The 27099-nt window shown below is 43.9% G+C and overlaps 1 protein-coding gene across 1 annotated transcript in view; it reads left to right on the forward strand.

Annotated features, from left to right (window-relative positions):
* Positions 1-1908: 1908 nt before the first annotated feature.
* The window catches only part of myo7ab (myosin VIIAb), a 32580-nt gene continuing 7389 nt past the window's right edge, over positions 1909-27099 (forward strand). The window contains 32 exon segments of the mRNA XM_079356528.1: positions 1909-2276; positions 5541-5625; positions 7926-7994; positions 9525-9638; positions 10424-10576; positions 11823-12007; positions 12227-12348; positions 12456-12598; positions 13036-13149; positions 14280-14433; positions 14617-14693; positions 14818-14937; positions 15095-15237; positions 15329-15539; positions 15690-15825; positions 16770-16876; positions 18173-18310; positions 19006-19164; positions 19309-19401; positions 19907-20001; positions 20139-20223; positions 20883-21101; positions 22469-22786; positions 23556-23765; positions 24123-24299; positions 24386-24475; positions 24614-24741; positions 25445-25571; positions 25724-25843; positions 25969-26142; positions 26224-26451; positions 26722-26892. Of these exon segments, the coding sequence (XP_079212654.1) occupies positions 7977-7994; positions 9525-9638; positions 10424-10576; positions 11823-12007; positions 12227-12348; positions 12456-12598; positions 13036-13149; positions 14280-14433; positions 14617-14693; positions 14818-14937; positions 15095-15237; positions 15329-15539; positions 15690-15825; positions 16770-16876; positions 18173-18310; positions 19006-19164; positions 19309-19401; positions 19907-20001; positions 20139-20223; positions 20883-21101; positions 22469-22786; positions 23556-23765; positions 24123-24299; positions 24386-24475; positions 24614-24741; positions 25445-25571; positions 25724-25843; positions 25969-26142; positions 26224-26451; positions 26722-26892 (4329 nt within the window). The 5' untranslated portion in view covers positions 1909-2276; positions 5541-5625; positions 7926-7976.

Consider the following 27099-nt stretch of genomic DNA (forward strand, 5'->3'; position numbering starts at 1 on the left):
ATACACAGCTGGTACGACTGCATCCAACTTGGTGCTTTCAGCCAACATGCTAAAACAATGTCAAAGTTTATCGATCAGAAGCTGTTAAATATCTTTCCACATTTTCAAGCCCGAGTGGCGTTTACTTTGCATTCAGGTTCTTCTGTTATTGCACCAGGACTAACGAGCTGTGATTTCTGATCGCTGTTGATTCATCTAACAGGCTCAACTTTTTACCCTTGGTTGATTAAAATGCTCTCGTATCAGAGGCCTGTTCTTCAGGTTGTCCTCTCAGCGTTAGCGCCAAGCTAACAAAGAAAAAACAGATTTCAGACATGGAGCCCTGAAAAGAACATTTTATTGTAATTCTTTAAAAAGCTTTTCCCTGTTTTGATTCTTTTGCTTCCACACACAACTATGACGTGAAACGCAGTCGAGGTTTGCTTGCCTGCCGATTTTAAAGCTAACTCACGTAACGGCTGCATGAGTCCAGAAACAAACAGCTGCAGAAAGGCTGCACCGGGTCGCTCCGTTTGTCTCAATGAAAGCATTTTGTAGACTGTATTGGATCTGGCTCCGTCGTTCCAGATCGCTGGAAACCTTCTGCATTCTTGTCATTGACATTTTTATCTGAGATCGAGTCTTGTCCACTCAAGGAATGAGCTTGTGATTCTTCTTGTACTTTTCTGCTGATGTTTATTAACTGGAGACTGGAATACCTACTGCATGGAGACACTTCTAGAAGAATCTACGGTCTTTATAACAAGTATCTTTTATCAGTATTTTATAACCTTGTTAATTTTATATATCCACTTGACCTTGCGTTCCAAACAGGTATGTTTACTGATAGCTAGGTTTCAGAGAGCTGTGCTGTATGTTCTGTACCGTGTGCTTGTCTGTGTGTTTCTTTCAGCGTGGGCTTTCTTCTTTTTTTCTTTTACGACGCGTGTTCGTTGGATTTTTGGTTCTCGGTTACACTGTGGTTATTTTATAGCTACAATCTGAAATTATTATTTTTTCTTTTGTATTTAATGTCAACTTGTGGCATGACTTTGAAATAAAAACAGGAAAACTTTAGCGGGGTTTGTTGTGCAATTTATTTTACTTCAACGGGAAGTCGAGTAACGTCTCCTTTTCTTCTTCTTTTTCTTGTTTATGTTTTTTTTTTTTTTACATTTCCAACATAAACTCACAGAACAAACATATTCACGATCAATCACATCAAGGTTTAATTCAATCAATACTCCATTTCTCCAAAAAAATTCAGATTACATAATTTACATATTAAGCAATACTACAGTTCTGTTGGGCAATTTTCCTTAAATCCCAACCTAGAGGTCCAGATCCCGTCCAGGGTGACAAATTCAAATGGGTCCTCCTGACATGTCTAATTATTGATCAATAAAAAAATATATTAGAATTTAGCTTGAAGACGTTCTTCAGTTTCAAACAGGCTGCTGTCACAAACTTCAAGTACCTCAGTCTGTCTCTCGTCCATGAGTCCAGCTTTAATTTCCTGCCTTGTTAAACACTGTATCACCCTGATGTACATACTGTAATATCCTCTTTAATGCACAGACCTCCTCCTGGCCTTTCTGCCTGCCCACAATAAAGAAAACATGACATCGATCTTAAATCATAAATTTTTACTTGCAACACAATCGAAAATACTGTCACAAGGTTGAAATAAATAAACGAGCTTGATGTGTTTTGGATGACTGCAAAGAGAGATCTAACATGACCAAGCGAGTCTTCTAGTTTTTATTGACCGACCCTTTGAATTTCTGTGCAGCGAGGGAAATCGTGACCTGGGTCACCTCCCTCTCTCTCTCCCTCTCTCTCTCTCTCTCTCTCTCTCTCTCTCTCTCTCTCTCTACTGCCCAGCTGGTCTCCCTGTATGTGCCACTGACAGGCTCCACCTCCAGCTAATCAGGATCAGCAGCCATGAATGAGACACAGCAAGAGAGTCTGGGGAGCCTCGCTGCTGAATGAGCCAGACATCAAACTGTAAATAATTTTTTTTTTAAAAAGGCCGGAAAGATCTGGAACATCTGCTGGAGGCTGTGAACACCAGGAAACAAACAAACAAATAAAAAAAACAGGTGAAGACTTTGAAGGAGGAAACATTTGATGAACTCTTGAAGAATGGCAGACAGGGACACGATTTAGGAGAAACACATCCTCCTCCGGCTTCTTCTCCTGCCTTCCTCCACCTCACAACAACCATCCAATTAACACTTGGCCTTTGAAGGGAGACGCGGGACAGAACGGAGCAGGAGAACGAGGTGTTTGAAGAGGTAAGTGGAGCAGGTGGACCCGGGCTCGAGGCTGAAGGCTTAGGCTGCAGCCAGGCCACAGTGCTGCTGCTCTGCTGTAGCTTTAGGCCAAAGCCTCTTACTGCTCCTCGTCCTGTGCCAGCACTTCAAGGAGCCATTATGCACCCTTCAAGTAAATACAGTAGGCCAAACTCTGTGTGTGTGTGTGTGTGTGTGTGTGTGTGTCTGCTGCAGAAAGTCTCAATAGTTTCTCAGCTTCCAATTTAGATTCCATTTGAGATTAAACCTCCTCAGATGAGACAGCAGTTTTGTGAGTGTCTGAAGCAGATAGGAAAGAAAGAAACAGACAAATGAGAGGAAGATAATCGTCCCAATAAAAGATGGAAGAAGGACATTAAAAAAAAAGTAATCAACTATGATCATATTAAGCAAAGCCTGAAAGCAGGATTCAACAGTGTGAGGTGGAAATACTGTATTATAAGTATGTGTAATAAAAAGATCAGTTCAGGACAGTTGGACCTGAAAGGATCAAAAGTAGGCTTTTCAACATTTGATTATTTTCTGTTTCAGAAAACTGCAAAACTTTATCAGCTTCAAAATGTTACATAAAGTGTAAAAAAACAACAACTTTGAAGAGGAAACCATGAAAGTGCCTTTTAGGTTTAGATTAATAGATGCATGCAAATGACAGCGTTTATGAAATGTGAAATTATAATCAAATAAAACACCTTCTTGACTTCCTCAATCTGAAGGTAAAAGCGTCTTTATCTGCCTTATTTTTAAGATGTTTGTCTTTACTGGATATGACAGCTAAAGAGAGATGGGGGAATGTAGGGACGGGCGAGCGAGGGATGACATGCAGCAAAGGGCCGAGGCTGTGATGAGGACTTCAGCAATCTGCCCCCCCCCCCCTTCAAGTCCTAAAAGTATTCATCAAAATGAAATCAGGTCAAAGAAAACTAGTGAACCTTAAAGTTTGAGAAGCTCTTGGAAGTTCTTGCTCATAAAAAATGACCCAAACATCGAGCAGATTTAACTTTTTAAGAACTCTTTTTTTATATTTTTGTGTCTTTACTGTAGAGAAAGGACTTCAACAGGTTTCTCTCTGTCTTTCATGTTGCTTCTCTCCACGTGTGCTCCTCACAGATGTTCTATCTGCAACTTGTTTTTACTTTTATTTTTTTGTGCTTGAGTGAGGAAACGGGACATATTGAGTCAGAAATCGAGGAGAGAGAGAGAGAGAGAGAGAGTGGAGAATGACATGCAGGAAAGGAGCCACAGGTGGGATTCAAACCTGGTGTCCAACACCAGAACTGTTCGGCTTCGAGTCTTGGGGCCACGATTTGATTCAGAATCTATTTTCGATTCAAAATCATTCTGGATTCATGGATTCAAACTTTATGAATGATTAATACTTCAGGATGTCCTCCAGTCATCTGTGAGACTGGCTGAATTTAAAGCGTTAAAGAGCTAGCTTTAGCACTTAGCACAGAGTGAGTGATTAGCCCAAACTAAAAGCTCAATCAATTTAAAAACCCCGCAGACAACCATCTCGATTTTTACACATATCGGGGGGGGGGGGGTGTTTCCCACCTCTTACGAATGCCTCACCGTTGGAGAACTTTTGAACACATCAGAGATCTTGAACAGCGAGGATTTCAAAGATCAGGCTCTGACTTCTTCCTTTTCTCTCCAGGAGCGTCACAGAGCTGAGCGTTTGTGAATATGATGACTCATTGTGTGCGCTCACATGTTCTCAGAGTTCTTACATAAGCCATGCTAACCATATAATGACGCTTGTATTGAGACACACTTTGCTCGGGCCTCACTGCTACGACAGCTGAGCTCAGAAAAATGTGCGTTAGCTGTAAAACAAAGCCCTGGTTCAGTACGGTAACCTTTCCCCTCTGAGCTGCACAGTTTCCATCTCTGAGCGTTCGACTTCACGCGAGTCCACTGGTGTCACTGGTTACTGTTCAGAAGGAAAACATGTCGGACCATTCAGGTTTAGAAAGTTACCAGCCGACATGTAAGCCAATTAACGGCCGGTTGTCTGTTCTCTTTGAACCCCTGATCAAGGCATCAAGAAATACAGTTAGCCGATAAGTGACTTATCGATGTTCTTTATGAAGCTGGAACCAGGAAATGGCTTTAAGTTGATCATCCCGAATGGAAATGAGATCTTCAGATACTCAAAGGAAAACATCTGAAATACAGACCTACGGAAAATCCACAGCTCAAGCAAATTCACTGCAACCTTTGTTCATAATTAAAGACTGGATCTGTCGAAGGTTTCAGGAAATCGAAGTCTGACCTGCAGAATCCTGAACTCCTGAAATAATTCGATGGACTCCTTCATGCAGGAATAATCCAAAGGAAAATACAGGCGCACGCAGATTAATTTCAGGAATTCATTAATGTGACAAAGATGAACGTCTCGACATGCTCTGCGTCTTCCTCTTTATCAAATATTCAAACTTTACATCTGAGCTCCTTCTCCGAGCGCACCGACCTCCATCTGTGGAGAGGCCGATGCACGATGGCGCTCCTTCCACTTTGTTGTTGTTTTTACACCTTGACTAAACCAATGAGAGAGTCGGTGTGCTGTAGATACCTCCAGGCTGACCAGCTGAGGAAGCACCCCGCCAGGTGTAATAGAAAGCAGAGTATTTTCACTAAATGAACATTTTATATATTGGGGTGCCTAAACTTTTCAGCCTGAGACCCCTGAAGTACAAAAGACCGGAGACCCCCTCGATCCCTGCAGGAGGTCAAAACATTTATCGTTTTATCATTTTTCTAAATCTTATTTTAATTTCAGCAACAAATGTGGTTTTATTTTTGAATGAGCTGCCTTGTTTGTATAAATATGTTTTATGACGCATCTTACAACCCCCTCTCAGGGGGTTGTAAGACCCCCCCCCCCCCCCCAGCGGGTCCAGATCCCCCTTTGGGACCCTCTCTCTCTTTAGGGAGGATAAAAGATAAATCCAAGTTCACTTTTTTTTTAAACTTTTGACAGAGTGTGAAAAAACAAATGTGCAGTTTAAACAGCATTTAAAGTCAAAGTTAGGACACCTGCAGAAAAAAAAATCAATATTCAGCAGTATGATCGACTCCAATCAGTAACGAGATAACAAGCAGCTAAAGACATGGAGCTAAAGATAAACATTGAAATATAAAAAGTGAGTAGCACATGATTTCTCTTTGCAGAAGTTCTTGAGTTAAGAGTTTATTAGCAGTCTATACGTGGATTTGAACTCTTTCCTGTGTTCTTCTCTGCAGGACTCATGGACCACATGGAAACCTTCAACTCTTGTGATCAACGATGAAAGCGTCACGCCTCTCTGTGCCTCTGAAGCCCTGCCATGTGAGTCACAGCGGATACACACGTACTGTGCACATGCTCGTTAGGACAGCATTATGGGCCACACACACACACACACACACACACACACACACACACACACACACACACACACACACACACACACACACACACACACACACACACACAGATGCAGATTAGCAGCCGAGGCATTAACAAGATTTCTGGTAGACGCTGAAAATCTGCGACCCGGGTTGAGTGGAGGTCTCGTGAGCTGTGAAGACCGAGGGAAGGTTTTACACTCTGGAGAAAATATCTCATCGAAAATAATCTCAGAATTTAACATTTTTTAAACCTTGAGTTGGTTAGGACACCGGTGACAGAATGGTTAGTACATGTAGCGTCCTTCTGCAGAAAGATTCAGACGCTCTAAGAGGACATGCGTCCATCCTTTAAATATGCTCGACTTATTTACCTCGCTGTCTTTGGTTCACAACGCTGGTTTTCCCAACATGCAAAATCGACTCGTTACCTCGTAAAAGTCAGAGTCAAGATCTCCAGAAAACAACCCAAATGTCCTCTTCGGGCTTCTGTAGAAGAAACTTAAACCCACTAACTTAACTTTGATTTAAGAGCACTTCTCGATCCAAGTTTGGCTGCACAGGAACATTAAATATCAACACTTGAACAAAAGGATTCAAACTGTTGCTGTATGTTTTTCTTTGCACCGTGAGGGGATAAAGAGCCGCACAGTAAATAAGTTGTTGTGTCTGTGTTTGGACGGTTTCCAGGTCGGCTCCCTGCGGTTCAGGTTTAGACTGCATCCTGAACGTTTAGCGCTCCTGTTGGAGAACACTGAGGATTTCTTTTACGCCTTAAAGACACAGAGTTCACAGCGGGGCACATGCGACGAGATGTTAATCCACTTATTGGACCACTAATGGATCATTAATACACTTACCCCCCACCCCGCCCCCCTCCCTGCGCCCTGCGTTATCTTCATCACTCATGTTTGTTTAGCCCCTCGAGTTATTTATGGTCCAACAGATCTGTGATTTTCAAAATAAATCAGCCAAGAGTTCCTTCTCAATAATTCAGTTCTTTATTCAACAGATAAAAGTCTGATAATTAGATTTCTTTGTAGCTCTTTAGTTCTTTAATGTAATGATTTAACATTCATCATTACCAGAAGCTGTGTTGTTGTCAGAGCTGTGTTTACATGGACGGGACGGCCGGCTCCTCCCCCTTGGGTATAAAATCTGTTTTATTTAAAGACGAGATAGAAGAAGAAGAAGAACATACTCTCTGATTATTTGGATGTCATGAAGTGTGATGAAGTTAACCAAAGTGTGCTAACATTAGCATGCCAACACAGCTATGCAGACTAGAATGGAGGAGGCGTGGCCTAACAGCAGTTTGTTTTGGTTTCACGCTGGGGCTCAAGGGCGACATCTACTGGATCAAGACGTTGCACATTCCTCCTTTAAAATGAGGAGATTTTGTGGCTATGAAAGTTTTTCTTCAAATTAGGAACAATCAATCCTCCTTCCTCTCGTTGATAATCAACTCTATTTCACGCCTGAGAAATTCAGTTAGACCGATCAAATTCCTGTTTAACTTTACTATTCTCCATTTATTTTGCAGAACTTCAGATAAAAATGAAATTGATTGACTTTCCTTCACAAAGTGACACAGAGAGGTCGGCATGTTTAGCACCGCACCGGTCGTCATTTCGAACGAGGAAGTGGAAACACGGCTCAGAGGGGGAGAAAATGATTCAGCAGTCACAACTGCAACAACTATAGCTCGTACTTAAGAGACGGGATTAGCCCAAGGAATCCCAATAAGCCTTTAACAGCCCCCAGCAGACCCTTTAACCCCCCTCTCACCCCCCTACCTCTTCTTCACTGGACCTGCTGAGACACATCTGAAATATCTGATATTATCGAACACGGTTTTTAAAGAGGAAAATAGTCCGACGCACAGAATAAAAACTCATCTGCACTTTTATTTTGGATTATTTCTTGCTCTGATTGTTTGGATTATTGACCTGTGATAAATCCCGTGAATACTCAACAAATTTACAGTTTCAGTGGGATTCAAAGAACAAATGGACTTTTACTCACTGCATGTAAAAACTCTGAGGATCCTGACCATCACGTCTCTACCTTCAACTTTCCCCTCACGAGAGGCGAACAGGAAACAAGCTCTTCTAACACCTTTGACAACAACACTCGGATTAACACTTCTCATTCAAAGACTGAAGATGCTGTTGGACGTTTTCTGCTCGTTTCTTCTCCTTCTTTCAGTTTAACCATATCTGTGCTTCGTCTCCCGTCCAGAGCCCACACATGGTGTCTTCTGATGTCCTGCTATCGACCCGAGGCTGAACCATGGTCATTCTGCAGCAGGTAGGACTCATGTCAGAAGGACCTAAACTTTAATCATCATTATAAACATGATGTCATACGAGAGATTATCCCCGTCGGCTGCAGACTTTAAAACAGACTAACAGCATGGTTTTATGTCATGCAGTGTTTAGCGAGAAGGGGGGGGGGGGGGGGGGGGGGGGGCGAGAAGGAGCCACAGGTTGGACATCCTCTGTGCACGAGGAGCAAACAAAGCCCCTTGCGTTCGTGGTCCTTCATTTAAAGCACAAAGCGATCAGCAGTGAAAAGCCCCTCGCACCTCTGCACAAGTCTGGACGTGCTGCAGCCACGTCGTGTCTCTCAGACAGAGCAGGTGGAAAAAGGTCTGAGACGATAAACAGGACGAGGTTCTTCACGGTTTAGAGCGTGTCTGAAGATGACCCTGTAAGATGACACGGTTCATGAAAGACCCTCTAAGTTCCCAGATAAGCAGAAAGCAATTATAACATCAGAACGAGATTAGATGAAAGTCGATAGATAAACAGAATGCATTCATTATACAGCAGCAGTTTAATGTAAGGCTTGACTTTATAGAAAAACAAAAGAACAAATAGGCTGTTCTTATGTTCTTACATTATGGAGAGGGATTAGACATTTTAAGCCATTACCTTTAAAACCACAGAAAAACGTGTTTGTGAGGCTCAGCACGTTCAGAAACGCACTTCCTGTGAAACTCCTTCATCTGATGTTCACACACATGCAGCTCGCCTTAAACATTTGGAGTTGTTAGTGTGAATGCAAACGGCTGAATTAAAAAAACAAAAACATCATGAGGTCGTTGCAGCGTGGAGAACTTAAAAATGTGACTTTTGCCATGCATCTTGCTTACGATGCAGGACATGCTAATCGTGTGTTTGTGTGTGTTTGTGTTTGTGCACACAGACTTCATGCAAACCCTGCACAAGTCCGACCCCCCCCCCCCCCCCCCCCCAGTTGAAACAGTCCAGACACACTTCTGCTTATATAGTGTTAAATGCTTAAACAACAGCGAGCTCTGAGGTCAGGGGTTATATCATGCTGCCTAATACTGGCCTCAGGGGGGTCCAGTTTAATCCTTTTTCAGACTTAATCCTCCCATTCAGAGCGTTGGCAGCGGTGAAAGTAGGTGAGCAGTAAGAGTGTAACACAACTTTGATATTCCCAAAGTTATTCAGCGCACGTCTGAAATCAAAAGAGTTTGACATGATAGACAGAAACACTCACTCGTGCGCTCATCTCTTTCTTTCTTTGTTTTTTTGTCAGTGGGAGTTTGGGTGATTTTGTAGGTAGAAAGAAGAGGTCAAAGGTTAACAACATAAGGCGTCTAACAGAGAAAAGAAAGCTCGAGTTATTTTTTTCGTACGTAACCGGCATCCATGGTGTTTGTAGTTCACTCGAAATGCTTTTTGACTACACAATTCTTACTAACATATCGATGTGCTTCATTCATGGACCTGAAGTCTATTTCACCTTTAATCTCAGGAACATCGTCTTTTATTGAGGATCTAAATATCCCTTTGTTTTTAAATTCAGGGGGACTATGTGTGGTTGGACCTTAAAACGGGTCGAGAGTTTGACGTCCCCGTGGGAGCCGTGGTCAAACTCTGTGACTCCGGACAGATCCAGGTTCTGGATGATGAAGGAACGGTGAGTACTCTGATTCTCCTCCTGGGCCGGGAACATGTTACCGTCTGGGTTTGATTGGACTGTTTGAAAAAGATATTTGGTGATCTTTGAGACGAGTTATAAGCCTCAGAAAAAATAGTTCAAACTCGGCTTATTTTAATACTTCAGGATTGAAAGAAACTATCCGTGTTTTTAACCCTGGACAGTAAAGATAAAGTGAACCGTAAAGTTCTTCATTGCCTCACAGCTTAGATAACGTAACTCTGTGAGATGAATCTCATTCTATTTTGTCCCTTTAGGCTCACCGTAGAGGAGCCGCCACAGTGTCTCCCTGTGGTCACAGCAACTAAAGATTTATTTTGGGGCAGTGGGTTGAGTCAGAAATCAGGGAGAGAGAAAGTTGGGAATGAGATGCAGTCAACCACGAGGCCCTTGATGCCGCCGACCCCGCGACTCCCTTCAATGTCTCACTTTAAAAAACACAAACTCTCAGACAGCTCATCTGATGAGATTAAGATTAATATCCTCCTTATTATATCAAACATTTACATTTTTTACCGTCCTCTTTAGATTTTTACTAATTTACTCTTCTATTTTTTTTAATCCTTTTTTCAGAATAAAAGCACAACAAAAATGTTTTTGAAGTGCAAAATATAGAATTAGAAACAAAAATAGGATTAATCAAAACAATTTCAATTAATTAATTAAAGGTGATATTAATCGTTTGATATTCCTTATAAATATAGATGGTTATTGGTGTAAAATCTTGTATATATAACCCACTCTTCTTCCCCTCTCTCACACAGGACCACTCCATTTCCCCTCAGTATGCCACCAACATCAAGCCCATGCACCCCACCTCCATCCAGGGGGTGGAGGACATGATCCGTCTGGGCGACCTGAACGAAGCCGGCATCCTCCGCAACCTGCTCATCCGCTACAATGAACACGTCATCTATGTAAGTACAGCTCTTAATTAAATCTTCCTTTTTCATAGATTGATTTTAAGGGATTTTCATGGATTTTATTGTAGAGACAGGATCGAAGATGGAGTCAGAGGGTGAGAGGGGCGAATGACATGAGGGAAAGGAGCCACAGGTTGGATTTGAAGCCAGTCCGCCCGCTTGCCGGCTTTAAAGAAATACAGCCTCTGTATATGTAGCACACGCTCTTATCACCCATTCAACCTTTTAAACTAATCACTTCCAGGAGTCAGAGTCTTAAGAATAGAGACGTGTAGTTAACCCGACAGTACACGAAGGAAACCAGAACAGGTGCAGAGCTTTTTTCATCTCTGTCTTTGTTTACATGAACAAAAGAAAGAAGCCGACAGCAGGCTAAAGCTTCATTAAGTTCTTAATCGGGTTAATCTGTTTACATGAACCTTATCGTCATATCGTCCTCCCCACCTCGATCTGTAGAGGAGACAAACTGATTCCTGCAGAGGAGCATTACACTTACTGACAGCGGGGACCTTAACTTGTTATTGAGACTTATGGTTTGCATATTTAAAGCCAAAAGAATCACTTCACATGAAAATGCTCCACAGTTATTTGACTTTCAAATAGTTGAGATTTTTGCAGCATCAGTTAAAATAATAAATTAGTCTTCTTATTTTCAACCAGTTTAAATAAGTGTCAGAGCTCCTCTTCAACATGTGTGTGAAGTGTGTTGTTGTAAATCCACTCTGATCCTGTATTTGATCATGTCTATAAACCCCTCTATTTCAGCCCTGCTCAGAACAGGCTGTTTCTGTGCCTGTAGCTTTAAATATGTAAATGAGTTGTGTCTGACCACGCCCCCTCTCTGGAAGGGCTCGGGTGTACTCGCTGCTTTCTGGCTCCATGTCCTATTGTTTACGGTGAGAAGGCAGACTCAGAGGGCAGAACAAACACCTAACTGTGGGAGTGTCACCCACCTGGGGGAGGGGCTACTGCCCTTTGTGATGTCATGACGGGAAAATCTCCAGACGGCCTGTTTGAGCACACATTTTCTGAAAAGTGGAGCAGGCAGAAGACGGAGAGAATGGACTCATCATTTGTAGACAGGGTATTTCATAGAATATGTGACGATAAAAGAAAACAACAAGTCAAGTTACTGAGCTGGCGAAACTGATCAGAGAATCGATATATCACCTCCAATGGACCCCGATGTCTTACTAATGAATTAGTGATTGAAACTCTCTTGTTGCCTTGTTCCCTGCAGACGTACACAGGCTCAATCCTGGTCGCTGTCAATCCCTACCAGCTGCTGCCCATCTACACTGCAGACCACATCCGCCTCTACACCAACAAAAAGATAGGCGAGATGCCGCCGCACATATTCGCCATCGCAGACAACTGTTACTTCAACATGCAGCGGAACAACAAAGACCAGTGCTGCATCATCAGGTAAGTGTTGACATCCAATGTGCACATCTATTAACAGCTCGATCTTAAAAAACACACGAACAGAACAGAAGAGTTATGTAGGATCTGCTCAATGATTCTCAAACTAAAAGTAAATACTTCATCTCGTGCCTAACCAGCCCTGGAACTCGCTTGTTAGGTGTAAAAGTGTAAAATCGACGTGTAGAAGACTCAACAATCTGCTCTGTGTGTGTGTGACAGCGGAGAGTCTGGAGCAGGGAAGACGGAGAGCACAAAGCTGATCCTGCAGTTTCTGGCAGCCATCAGCGGTCAGCACTCCTGGATAGAGCAGCAGGTCCTGGAGGCCACGCCCATCCTGGAAGGTCAGACCGCCGCAGTGTTTTAATCCTGCACAGAACGTCAACACACAAAAAAAGTCTGCTCTTCTGCCCTTCTGTCCTTCACCTCTGTGTCCTGTCGGTGCTTTCAGCCTTTGGAAACGCCAAGACGATCCGCAACGACAACTCCAGTCGCTTTGGGAAGTATATAGATATCCACTTCAACAGGCGAGGGGCCATCGAAGGAGCCAAAATCGAGCAGTACCTGCTGGAAAAGTCCCGTGTGTGTCGACAGGTGAGACGCCGAGATCATCGCTCGCACTGCAAAGACAGTTACACTTATTATGAGCCACATTAAGGCGTTGTTAAGATTTGAGTTTTTGCAGTGCACACAGCTCATCCAAGAAGAAACACACGTTTAACACGTTCAGTTAAACAAATAAAAGAAGTGGAGCACCTGCCCCCATTGGACAGACTCAGAGACACATTTCAACTACGAGGCATCTCAGAGTGCTTTAAGACCTCAAAAAGCATCATGACAGAGGAAAGGAAAGAAACTTTAAAAAAAAAAAAAATTAAAAATCACTGAAATTATCAAAACTTGTTCAAGTAAAAATAATTAACAGAAACAAAATCTGAAGTCTGAAAAAGAGAAAATACTAAACCAGATTAAATCATGTCAAAGCTTACATGTAGCATTTGTTTGACTTCACTCCTCTGGCTGTCCTCCAGGCTCCGGATGAGAGGAACTACCACGTGTTTTACTGCATGCTAAAGGGGATGGCTCCAGAAATGAAGTCCAAGCTGGGCCTGGGTCTCGCCACAGACTACTCCTACCTCACCATGGTAAACGCCCACAGTCAGCTGATCACGCCGCCGCGTAGGAGAGAGAGGGAGCGAAGAGCGATGAATGAACGTGTGAAAGTCTCGCGCTGAGCTGCATTTAGTGCTAGCGGTAATGTGCTTAAAGTGTAACATGATAGAAAAAGGAAATGTTCTCCTCAGGTGTCCCGTTTGCTTCTGCTGCTCGTATACAGACATCCGTTTGGGATTGGAAACGTTTTATAACCAGTCAAAAAAAAATCCTAACAGACGTTTTTTTTTTATCATGAGTCTGATTCAGAGACTTTTTTTAACAAACTAAAATTGTATTTCTATCAAGAGCTTTTCAAAACGTTGCCGTCTTAACTTCATAGTTTAAGCCTCGTTCAATCAGGAGAGACTTCACAATTATTTAATTAAGAGTTTAGCAAAAGATAAATGTTCAATGACGCTAACGAGGGTTAGCAGGGCCGACGGCAGGATGAGAGAAGAGAGAGAGAGAGAGAGGAGGTTTAAAATGTGACCGCAGCAGGATGATTGGTGGAGAGAGTTTGTGGCATAATCGGGTTGGATTATTACTTAATGAATAAACAGCCCAAATCAGCTGATCACAGAGCAGGAAGTGGAAGGAGGAAGGAGAGTTAGAGAGGGAGGGGCTAAGTTGAATAAAGAAAATTAAATGAAAATGTGTGAGACTATAAACAGTCATCCTGTTTGAACTGACGCTGAGCTCCTTTTTGCTTTGGACTCATGTCTGCGTCTTGTGACTTGTAAGAGAAGAAGCTGTTGTTTTTCCTCCGTTGTCCACTAGGGGCAGTATGGAGCTTGAGGAAAACAACTTAAAAATAGCAGCAGAAACGCCTCTTCTGAAACTGATATTATTTTTAATTAGCCTCATTAGTCTGTTTTTTTTTTTTTTTAGAAAATTAAGTGCAAGGTTATTTTTTTGTATTTTAATTTTTTTTTTTTTACGTTATTTTCTCGACCTATATGGTCTGAAAATGATACATAAATACATTGGTTGTAAGTTTTTATAATGAACATGTTGGACAAAAGTTCATCTTTGACATCATATTTGTTCAAAATGACCTGAAACAATAAACCCGACGTGCTGCTGGGAGCCTCTCCGACGTTGTGTCGCTCTTTGTCTCCAGGGTCGCTGCACAGAGTGTGACGGGCGTGACGACCTGAGTGATTACTCCAGCATCACCTCGGCCATGAAGGTCCTCATGTTCACTGAGACAGAAAACTGGGAGATCTCCAAGCTGCTGGCTGCCATCCTGCACATGGGAAACCTGCGCTTCGAGGGTACGATGACCCGACAGCGCTCTCTGTGTTCGGACTTAACTTCACCTTTAGAGAGCGCGCTTAGAGGCCGATTTCATGAGAGCTTCCTCTAAAGCTAATGTTGTTTTTATGAACTATAGATGTAACACTTGTTACTGATTTTAATATACGAGGACAAATGATGATCCTGTTTGCTTCCCTCAGCTCGTACATTTGAAAACCTGGACGCCTGTGTGGTTGTGAGATCCCCCGACCTGGTCACCGCCGCCTCACTCATGGAGGTGCGTTTGTACACGTTAGCCCTGTTGATGACGGCCGGATTAAAAACAGCATCATCTCTTCTATGCAACACGCACTGATGACGGGTTCAGATGCTCTGACGGCGTCTTCTTTTGTTCCCTGCAGGTGGAGCCAAAAGACGTGATGGTGTGTTTGACCACGAGAACCCTGATCACACGTGGGGAAAGTGTCACTACGCCTCTCAGTGTGGAACAAGGGCTGGACGTCAGGGATGCTTTCGTCAAGGTAAAAGTTCATCAGAATCCCCTTTTTGAATGAACTCTTCAGCTACACATAATTGTTTCTAATAATCAGTAATATCGATCGAGCTAAAGTCATGGCGTCCGCCTGGTATTTGTTGAGGGATACTCGAGCATTAACTGACTGTGTGTTTTTTTTTCAGGGCATCTACGGACGGCTGTTCGTCTGGATCGTGGATAAGATCAATGCTGCCATTTACAGACCGCCGTCCTGTGAGAGCAGCATCGTGCGCAGGTCCATCGGCTTGCTCGACATCTTCGGTTTTGAGAACTTCATCATGAACAGGTGATTAAACTCGATTGATAAACATTTGTTTATCAATCATCTGTAAATCTATCTCGAGCCTCCAACTCTCTGCTCTCTCCGCTCACTTCAGTTTCGAGCAGCTGTGCATCAACTTCGCCAACGAGAACCTGCAGCAGTTCTTCGTTCGCCACGTCTTCAAACTGGAGCAGGAGGAGTACAACCTGGAGGACATCAGCTGGCAGCACATCGAGTTCACCGACAACCAGGACGCTCTGGACATGATCGCCAACAAACCCATGAACATCATCTCGCTCATCGACGAGGAGAGCAAGTTCCCGAAGGTACGAAATACAAGGGAGGAAGCCTACAAATGTATTATTACGCTATATTGGTTTGCATGGCCACTTTGGGCCGTTACTTTGCTACTTTTACATATTTTTATTCATGACAGGAAATGAACAGATTGTTTTACTTTCTTTGTTTTTTATCAGGGGACCGACGCTACGATGCTGTACAAGCTCAACTCACAGCACAAGCTGAACTGCAACTACATCCCCCCGAAGAACAGCTACGAAACCCAGTTTGGTATCCAACACTTTGCTGGTGTGGTTCATTACGAGACCAGAGGTGGGTTGTTTTTTTTATCGGTCTTGTTCGTTTTGCTTCATGTCGTCGTTGTTGTTTAAATCCTGTGATGCAGAGTTTCCACCTCAGCTCCTCTCTTGTTTGCGATGCTTCAATTTGACACTTTCAAGAGAGGATTCTGGGAAACTGAAGGTCAGATGAGATGTGACGAGCATCCAAAATGCAGTTGACCTAAAAGCCTCCAATGGCATCATAATATCTCGTGGAGAATTTAAAGGGAGATATTAAGAGAGCAGTGGTCGTAAACATCTGGCATCTGAAGGGCTGTTTTCTCCCTGTGCATGCGTGGTACTCCAACATCCTCCCACAGTTCTCTGACGTACATCAGTTGGCATAAAAAAACATTAAAGCCATGCTCGATAGGTACTATAACTTCCAATAGGCATGAATGTTGTCTGTCTCTATATGTCAGGGGGCGCTGGAGGCTCATCAGCAGCAGCCGCCATGTTGGAAATGCTGTCTCAGCCTGACTCTCATTCAGCCTATCGACAGGCTGAGAGCTGGAGCTGAGGCGGGTTTTAAACCTGTAGACGAACCGTTACACTGCGCCCACCTGTCAATCATGTCGGCCTAACTTTGGATAACACGTAACGTTTTTAAAATCAAAATGGAGGCTGCTGCTTGGGTGTACCCCGCCTCCCGCCCAATGACTGCAAAGGTCATCTGTCGTTGGGCAATTCTGCCGCCTTGTGACCCCGAACAGGAAAAAGCAGCCTAGATAGTGGATGCATATTTAACCAGCTCTTTGTGCAAATTATTTAAACTCAGTGATATGAACTATAATGTTGTGTTTTTTATTTAGGTTCAAACGTGACGTTACACGTCAGCTAATTGTGCTTTATAAGGAAGCTGCTGTTAAAACTGAACTGAACCAGAACTTAAAAAATAAAGTTTTGTTTTTTTTTCTGTTTCTGAAACTCTCTCAGGATTCTTGGAGAAAAACCGAGACAGCCTCCACACGGACATCATCCAGCTCGTCCACTCGTCCAAGAACAAGTTCATCAAGCAGATCTTCCAGGCTGACGTTGCCATGGTGAGACCCCCCCCCAAAACAAACAAACAACATAACCACTAGATTTCTGCTTGCACGTCCATTTGTAATGTTGCTGTAACCATTAAAAAGTTTGTTTCTTGTCGCTCCCTCTAGCTTTTCTCCTCACAGTTGTTGGCTTTTACTAACTGCACGCTCCTCCTCTCACTTCGCTTTCTCTCTCTTCTGTTTCCTCGGCCTTTTACAATCGCATCAGTTTCTGTGTGGCTATCAGCAGCCCAGCACCCCCACCCCCAAGGTAATCAACAGTCTTTAGCTACATGAGGTGACTCAAACCCTGTGTGTGTGTTCGCTCTAAAAACAAATTAAAAAAAACACGACCCTCCAAGTGGCCTTTTCTGAAGCTCTTCTTTTTACCCTACAGGTGTGCAGAGTCAGCAGAGAGAGTCTGTTTATTGATACCGTAAAACTTCAATTCATAGTCCGGGCTTTTATTTAATTCAGTCTTTGAAACGAGCCTGCCTTTATTTAGCACAGGCGTCAATAACAGACAGGCCTTTGATTATTTTTAAACACATCTCATGACCTCATAGTTGAGAAAGACGAGCCGAGAGAGTAGCAGAGAAAATCACTCCCGTGATTCCCCGCCATTCTCGATGCCATCATCTGGCTCCATGTTCTATTGTTTACGGTGAGAAGGCAGACTCAGAGGGCAGAACAAACACCTAGCTGTGGGAGTGTCACCCACCTGGGGGAGGGGCTACTGCCCTTTGTGATGTCATGAAGGGAAAATCTCCAAAACGGCCTGTTTGAGCACAAGACAGAGAGGATGGACTTTATCGGACTTGTGAAAAACTAGATGGACAGGGTCTAATTGTTTTAAATGTGTGTAAACAGCAGGCTAGTAAAAGAGACTGGGCGTTTAATTGAAGTTTCACGGTACGTTAAACATGACGTCTGAAACACATTTCTAAGTGACGTCCTGTCATGTTGTCTGTGTGTCCTCGTGTCTGTGTCTTTTCTGCTCCAGTGATGATGTGTGCTTGAACCACCCTAGTTGCAAAGCTGTTGGTCTGCTTTTCTTTCCACTCCTGTCACTTTTAACATCTCCCAAACTTTAAACTAAGTTTTGTAATCTTGACTTTTTTTTTTTTCATCAAACATGGACAGGATGAACACCTTCACTCAAATACCTGTTTAAAGTAGTTTTGTGAGGTTATCTCTGAAGACTGAACGTTGGAGACAGGGCTCAAATTGATGATTTGATGAAGATGATGTTTTATGTGTTTTCTTTTTCTGTGTGTGTGTGTGTGTGTGTGTGTGTGTGTGTGTTTGCAGGGGGTCGAGACGAGGAAACGCTCGCCCACTCTGAGCAGTCAGTTCAAACGATCTCTGGAGATGCTGATGAGGACGCTCAGCGTGTGTCAGCCTTTCTTCGTTCGCTGCATCAAACCCAACGAGCTGAAAAAGCCCATGGTGAGGTTTCCTCTCTCTCTCTCTCTCTCTCTCTCTCTCTCTCTCTCTCTCTCTCTCTCTCTCTCTCTCTCTCTCTCTCTCTCTCTCTTTAAAATAAATGCATCAAAAGCCTAAAAATAAACCTGTAAGTCATGACCATCTTACAAACATCTCTGAACATTTCAAACGTAAATGAACTGCTGGTCGAATCTCTCGTTAACTGTGCAAAGAAACAAAGTGTCCAAACGGCAAGTTGCTATATTTATGGAGATTATCCGCCAGACTAGTTTTTGGCAGGAGGCATTTACTTCCTGGAAATATTTTGGTGGCTGTGAGAACAGAGACTCCAGGATGTGAAGCCAAGAAAGTAGACTAATCCAACACAAGTGCTTTGTTGTTGTTTTTTTAAACGCCTTGAATCTGTACTGCTTATTTGTGTACCTTTTTTTTTTTAAAGAGCTTTTTTAGCTGTTTATTTTGTGTGCTAAGCTAAGTTAGCCTGCTGCATGATCAACCTTACAGACATGACAACAACATTCATCTTCTACATCGAATAAAGTTTATTTCCACACATTCCTGACTATGTTTTTAAGAAGACAAAAGTCTGACTTGTAAAAATGTGTCTTGACTTTTTTGTTTTTTAAGTAACTACGTGAGAGAAGCGTCTGTTCTGCTCTTGTTCATCCGGCCTGTTTCTCTGTGTGTTTGTATTTCAGTTATTTGACAGGGAGCTGTGTATCCGTCAGCTGCGTTACTCCGGCATGATGGAGACCATCAGGATCAGGCGGGCCGGTTACCCCATCAGATACACCTTCATGGAGTTTGTGGACCGTTACCGAGTCCTCATGCCGGGCGTCAAACCCGCTCACAAACAGGTCAAAAACCATCCTCTCTCTTTAAAGGAGGCTGATACACAGACTTTTTCTCTCCTTTTATCAGACTGAATATAAGCAGGTTGACTTGTTTGGATGAAAGCATTTGTATGAGTCGGCTGAGTTGGGCTTTCTTCCTCTCTGCAGGAGGACCTGCGAGGGACCTGTCAGATGATCGTCCAGGCCCGGCTGGGGAAGCATGACGACTGGCAGATCGGAAAGACCAAGATTTTCCTGAAGGTTTGTTTGTTTTTGTCATCAAGAAACAAAGAGAAAAACAAAGGGCCTCATTCACCGACCGCTCTGAACATCAAATGTTTTCTGAGGATTAACAAACACTCAAGAGCGCCCTCATGCACATTTGAGTGCCGACCAGCTCGGGCAAAGTGACCGATTCTTTCAGCTAATCAGGATTATTCTCCGTTGAGGGTTTGAGGATCTTCTGTTGAGTATCTATACAATCATGTATGTCTGCAGGGCACTGCGTTCATGCCCTTTTATGGGCATTGGTGGGCGGTTACATATGCTAATTAGCAACAACACGCACACGCTGTCAACTCACCAAATGCAAAAACATTAAAGTAGAAGCAACATGCCAGTACAACAATGAGTGATTCATTTAATTGGCTCCTGAACAACACCGGCTCTCTATATTAGGAGTGAATACATGAATCACTTAGAGCTAGTTTTTTTTAACAGGACTCGAGAGCTTCTGACTGTTTTGTTTCTGCCACTTTGTGATCAGGACCACCACGACATGCAGCTGGAGGTCGAGAGGGACACCGCCATCACGGACAAGGTCATCCTCATCCAAAAGGCCGTGCGTGGACTCAGAGAGAGGTAAACCAGATCCTCTTTGTGTGCATGCAGCTGTTGTCCATGTTTCTTCTTCTTCTCTGCAGTAATGGAGGGATGCAGGACACATCTTTTTTTTTTAATGCTGGTTTTAAATATGTTTGTTTCTGTTCATTTTGTAGAACCCACTTTCTCAAACTGAGGAGTGCTGTGACTTTCCTCCAGAAGGTCTGGAGGGGTTATCGCTGCAGGAGGAATTACAAAATTGTGAGTCTTTCACACCTTCAAAGCATTTTTACGTTTTGTAGCTTCGCATTGGTTAGAATATTCTCACTTTGAGAAGTCTCACCTGCGTTTTAAAGTTCATTATCGAGGCCGCCCCCATGTGACTGGGTCACCGAGGGGAGCAAAAAAACATGGTCCCTCCTAATTAAAGGCAATAATGACCATTTTATTTTACATCTAAATACTCACTCTTCCCTCTTAAAGCAACAAAAACACATTTTACTTGACAGAAGGCAAAGAGGCATTTTTCTACAGCAGATAATGGAAAGAAGGATCTACGTTTTGTCAACGACACTATTACACACGTGGGAAAACAAAATCAGCAGAGATGCCATTGTGTCCACAGGGGGGCAGCAAAATCCACAGAGACCGAAAAAATTCCACATTTAAGCGAACGAATCGAGAAGTGGAAATAACGTGCCGCCAAAGAGAGAAAGAAGGATCCAGGATAGATCATGCTAACTATCCTGCTAACTATCATGCTAACTATCCAGCCCTGTACTCTCTTTAAAGTCTCAGTGACTATAAGCAATGTGTGAAAAGGAGGATGTTTAGAAGCAGAGGGTTAAAAAATGGCTGCCCATGTTGTCACTAAATTCAGAGACTCAAACAACCTCTGTATTTGTGTTTCTGCTCCTCAGATGAAGTGTGGCTTCCTGCGGCTCCAGGCGGTCTACAGGGCGAGGAGGTTCTACAGAAGTTACCGGCTGACCCGCCTCAACGTCACCTTCCTTCAGGCGCGTTGTCGCGGCTTCCTCGTCCGCCAGGCGTTCTGGCGCCGTCACCGTGCCGTGTTGACCCTTCAGGCCTACACCAGGGGCATGATAGCCAGACGCCTCTGCCTGAGGCTGCGGGCAGAGGTAAAGTCTGACGTTTACTACTGCTACCTGTGTCATGTGACGTACCTGACACTGGGAGAGGGCTACTGGTGCTGACAAATACTGGTTTCTTATTAATTAGGCTGAAAGCAACGATCAAGCCTTACTGTTTTTGTCACGTATTAATCTTCCTACGCAACGCCAAACTCAACTTCTGAACCATCCGAATGCATTTACACTGGATTAGTTGACACGTCTCTCATGTCTGAACGCTACCATCCTATGGTGTCATAGCAGCAGCTGGTCATACAATCAAACGTACAGTAGCAGTAGGTACATCCAGGACACACATTTAGCTGCGTCCAGCACCTGGTCTCACACAGTTAGCCCGTCTCTGTCCAAAAATATCTGAAGAAACAAGTTTCACACGCCGCCTGTGTTTGCAACACGTCCCTCCTTCCTTCACAGAACGAGCACACGTGTTTTCTGCTAGCTTAAGCTTCATCCGAATGCATCACAGTGGTTTAAGAATATACCTCCCTCTGTTTCCTGTCTCTATGTTATGCTAAGCTAACTGTAACTAAGCTGCTTCTTAGTCATTTTGCCAAAAGTTCTTCATGACGGGTTGTTTTAGTCATCATTTAACACGGTGAAACACAGTTAAGCCTCGTCCTGCCTTCATGCTCCCGCCTCCTCGAGCTCCACCTGCAGTTTCCTCGTGTTGAAGCGTACAAACGGACGGCTTCGTGCTCTTGTGTGCATTCAGTCGTACAAAGAGTGTTTTACATTTCCTCACCTGTTTGCATGTCTGTATGAGCTGTGTCTGTATCATTGCCCTCCGTTAACCCTTTCTTTCTCTTTCCCCGCTCTGAAAGAAAAAGGCCGAATAAAGGATTTGTTTTGTGTAAAAATGTTTTTGCTGTTTTCATCTCAGTTTGTTGAGACATTAAAAACGATTTGATCTGAGAGAGTATCACGTAGAACTGCTCAGCAGGTCTACAGATCCAGTCTGGCTCCACAAAGAAGAAGTTAAGTCGGTGAGCTCTTGGGAAGCAGCTCGAGTTCGAAGCAGAGGCGGCTTCTCTTACATGTTGTCATTTCTCTGTGCTGCCCTTCAGACGTTAACCTTCACTTCTTATCGCTTCCTTGTCATGTCAGCGTGTAGACATTTAGACTTGAAAGCCCTTTAATGACAGAATAGAGACAAAGAACTGTATGCTGTAGTTCATATTTTTTGCTTTTTGTTGTCTGGTCATATTTTTTGTAGATCTGCATCGACAAAAAGTGAATTATCTGTTCATACAGATAATATAGTGTTTGCACTCAAATCTCAGCTTTAATGGCACAAGTTGTCAAACGCTAACCAGCGTCTGTTCTCCCTCTCTTTCCTGTCTCACCTGCTCTCGCAGCTGAGGCATCGGCAGGAAGCCGAGCGCCAGCGCCTGGCCGAGGAGGAGCAGCTGCGAAACCTGATGACGGCTCGGCGGGCCAAGGCAGAGGCCGAGAGGAAACACCAGGAGAGGCTCGTCCAACTGGCCCAGCAGCAGGAGGAGCGAGAGAGGGAGGAGAGGGAGGAGGCGAGGAGGAAGAAGGAGCTCCTGGAGCAGATGGAGAGGGAGAAGGAGCAGCCCGTGGATCACTCCGACATGGTCGACCGCATGTTCGGGTTCCTCGGGAACTCGGGGCCTTTGCCCAATCAGGACGGACAAGCACCATCTGGTTTTGAGGTTTGTGTTTGTGGGATTTGTAGTCCAATAGATATGCTGGCTGTGTGTTTGCACTGATTTAATCTGGAGGACATTTTTAGCCTTTCAGATGAGATGTACATTAATCAATTGGTCCAGTTAATCCCGTTGACTTTATAAACCTCTGACTCTTCCTCTAGCGCCACCTTCAGTTTGACATTTATGGCTTCGAGTTAGCGACAAAAATGAACATTTAAAATGTAATTTAATTTGTTTATTTATTCTGAACATGCAACATAAGACAACGGTGAACATACAAAAAAAAACAGAAAATAAAAAATAATTACAAACAGTGGAAATAATAATTCAGAAACAAAAATTAAAAATTATAAAAAATAACAAAATATTGGACAATAAGCTATTATAAGTTACATTTCCACTAAGGAGGGGGAAGAAGTAAAAACTTATTATAAGATAAGTTTATTACATCCATCTATTCCACTATCTTGTATTGTTATTATTTTTTAATTATTAAAGTTTATATTTTTTTTAAAGTCAAGTTATAAATAAATATATAAATATCAGACGTTGATAATCCCTGAGCGTCTCTGTGAGGTTCATCATCAGGTAAACATAACTGTTTGTTTAATACTGTCTGAATATCTCAGAGCATAGCGGAGAATATGTTTGTGATTATTTTAGGAATATTGTTGAACATACACTGTGAGCCATTAGCTGCTATATACAGTATGTTGATTTGACGCCGCAGCGCGTGCTTCGTTGTATTGATGCGTGTGCTCCCGCCTCTCAGGACCTGGAGAATACTCCTCACGTTGAGGGAACTGAAGAAGAGGAGCTGAATGAGGCTCTGCCGCTTCCTGACGAAGAGGACGAAGATCTGTCCGAGTACAAGTTCTCTAAGTTTGCCGCCACGTACTTCCAGGGCGTGTCCACTCACACTTACATCCGACGGCCGCTGAAACAACCGCTGCTGTTCCACGAGGACGAAGGAGACCAGCTGGTGAGAGCCTGACGCGTTCTTCATCTCCTCCCGGTCATCCTCAAAAGTTACCAAAAAGAAATAATTTACCAATTCAGAAAAAAACAAGAATGTTGGTTTTTCACTTATTTTAAAAATGTGGGTTTTTTAAAAAAAGGCTCCAGGGAGGATCGACTCATTTGTGGAGTTAGCCTCTAGTGGCCATCAGAGGAACTGCAGTTTTTGCTGTTTTATGTTTGTTGTTGTGCCTCGGTGGTTGCAGCTTCAAACGCTGAGAAACAAATGTTCAGACTTGTATTCATCTTCAAACACACAGAAAAAACGCACTTTTGAGTGTTTATGCTAAGAATACGTGATGTGACTGAATCTCTCCTCCAGGCTGCGTTAGCGGTGTGGATCACCGTGTTGAGATTCATGGGTGACCTCCCGGAGCCAAAATGTCAGATGGTCATCAATGACGGCAGTGAAAAGATTCCGGTCATGACCAAAATCTACGAAACCCTCGGCAAGAGGACGTACAAGAGGGAGCTCCAGGAGCTGCAGGTGGAGGGAGAGGTGAGACGAAGTGTTTGTTAGCTTTTCTCATCGTCACGTCTGCAGTGTGATTGGATTTAATCGCACTTTTCTGCGTGTGTCCACAGAACAGCTCCATAGACGGCCAGAAGAGGAACAGTATCCGCCATAAACTCGTGTCTCTCACTCTGAAGAGGAAAACGAAGATCACAGAGGAGGTATGATTCATTTGACAGAATTAGCTGTTTATACTACATTCATCATTAAGAAGAACCAAGAAGATCCAGTCAAACATGCTGGTTAATGTTCAGGTGTTAGACGTTCAGAGTTTCTCTGGTCTTGGTTTCCTGTGTCAGGTGACCCGGCGGCTCACAGAGGGGGACTATGGGGTCCAGGGGAACAGCATGCTGGAGGACAGGCCCACCTCCAACCTGGAGAAACTTCACTTCATCATCGGCAACGGCATCTTACGGCCCGCTCTCAGGTGACCTACGTTCAAACGCTGTCGTTCCCGCTTCAGATTTAATCCAGGATGATGCGTTTCAGTGTGACTGGAACGAGAAATGTTTCACAGATTTAGGAGATTTTTTTCTTAAAGGTCACATAGTTTCATTTTCAACCAGTTTTAAATCAGTGTCAGAGCTCTTCTTCAACATGTGTGTGACGTGTGTTGTTGTAAATCCACTCTGATCCTGTATCTGATCATGTCTATAAACCCCTCTATTTCAGCCCTGCTCAGAACAGGCTGTTTCTGTGTCTGTAGCTTTAAATATGTAAATGAGCTGTGTCTGACCACGCCCCCTCTCTGGAAGGGCTCGGGTGTACTCGGTGCTTTCTGGCTCCATGTCCTATTGTTTACGGTGAGAAGGCAGACTCAGAGGGCAGAACAAACACCTAGCTGTGGGAGTGTCACCCACCTGGGGGAGGGGCTACTGCCCTTTGTGATGTCATGAAGGGAAAATCTCCAAAACGGCCTTTTTGAGCACACATTTACTGAAAAGTGGAGCAGGCAGAAGACGGAGAGGATGGACTTTTCTCATCATTGGGGGGTTTGTAGACAGACATGTTAGAGGAACATGGTGGCGTGTGTTTTGCGTAACATGTGACCTTTAAGAGGGAAAAAGTTCAAAGCGAAAGTAGAGGCTGTGAGATGATGAAATTGTCTAATCCAGCTGTTTCTGTGTCAGGGATGAGATCTACTGTCAGATCTGCAAACAGCTCACTCAGAATCCATCCAAGAGCAGCCACGCCCGCGGCTGGATCCTCCTGTCTCTGTGCGTCGGCTGCTTCGCTCCCTCCGAGAAGTTTGTCAAGGTGAGAAAAGTCACGTGGATGAGCCTGATCAAGCTGATGTGACGATTTATAATGATATTCAGTATTTGTATCTTCTCATCTCGAGCACAAAGTTTCATCTTTCAGCTGATTTAATGACCTCTGTTTGCGCTCTGCTTTTCCTCTGTTGTCAGTACTTAAGGACATTTTTGATAAACGGCCCGCCTGGTTACGCTCCATATTGCGAGGAAAGGTTGAGGAGGACATTCGTCAACCGCACCAGGACCCAGCCGCCATCTTGGTTAGAACTACAGGTACTAGATGTCATTTTCTTCTTATATGTGGTATTTAAAAAAAACGAAGGTTTTAATATGATTTGAATGAGTGAACGTAACTTCAACAAACCGCGCACCCCGGTTTGACTTTTCTGTCCCTTCAGGCCACGAAGTCAAAGAAGCCCATCATGCTGCCAGTCACGTTTATGGACGGCACCACCAAGACCCTCCTGGCAGACTCGGCTACGACGGCCAGCGAGCTCTGCAACGCTCTCGCAGACAAGATCAACCTGAGGGATCGCTTCGGCTTCTCCCTGTACATCGCCCTGTTCGACAAGGTGAAGCCAGCGTCCTGCGCTGTCTTCAGAACCAGCGTGTGTTTGGAAGTTCGAATAATCCTTTTTCACACTTCTGTCCAGGTGTCATCTCTGGGCAGCGGCAGCGACCACGTCATGGACGCCGTCTCCCAGTGTGAGCAGTACGCCAAAGAGCAGGGCGCCCAGGAGAGGAACGCCCCCTGGAGGCTGTTCTTCAGGAAGGAGATCTTCAACCCCTGGCACAACCCCGCTGACGACTACGTGGCCACGAACCTCGTCTACCAGCAGATTGTCCGAGGGGTGAAGTTTGGAGAGTATCGCTGTGAAAAGGTCGAGCAGCTGAGATCGATATGCACGACGTGATCTATGCAACACATAGAGCTGTGTGCTGTTTCTGTGACACATTCGTATTCGTCCAATCAGTGCAAAAGAAAAGCATTTCATACATGTCTGAACATCAATTAAAACATACAAACACTTGTTTAAAAAATATATATTTACACATATAGTCTCCTCCGTCCTGCAGCTGCAGAAGGACTTCGTATATCAGATATTTGATTTCTCCTGATCCTCCCTCTGCTCTGCGTCCGTCCCCAAAAGGAGGACGAACTGGCCGAGCTGGCCTCTCAGCAGTACTACGTGGACTACGGCTCCGATATCCTCCAAGACCGCCTGCTCAGCCTCATACCCTCCTACATCCCCGACAGAGAGATCAGCTCCACGAAGACCGCCGAGAAGTGGGCTCAGCTCATCATCAACGCCCACAAAAAGGTACCGACACCCAAAAGAAAACAGACACCGGATCTTACCTGAGCTGCTGGTGACCTCTGCTCCGGGATCCGTTCATCGATACTGTCGGATGGAAAGTCGTATTTGTGTCACTCTGAATTTAAAATGGAAGACATGTTTGTCTTTCCTGCTTAAAGAGAGTTTTAATTATTCTTTACCCGGCAACAGAACAAGGCGCCTCCATTCTGC

Source organism: Symphodus melops, assembly GCF_947650265.1.
Source record: "Symphodus melops genome assembly, chromosome: 11".
In the NCBI taxonomy this organism is placed as follows: Eukaryota; Metazoa; Chordata; class Actinopteri; order Labriformes; family Labridae; genus Symphodus; species Symphodus melops.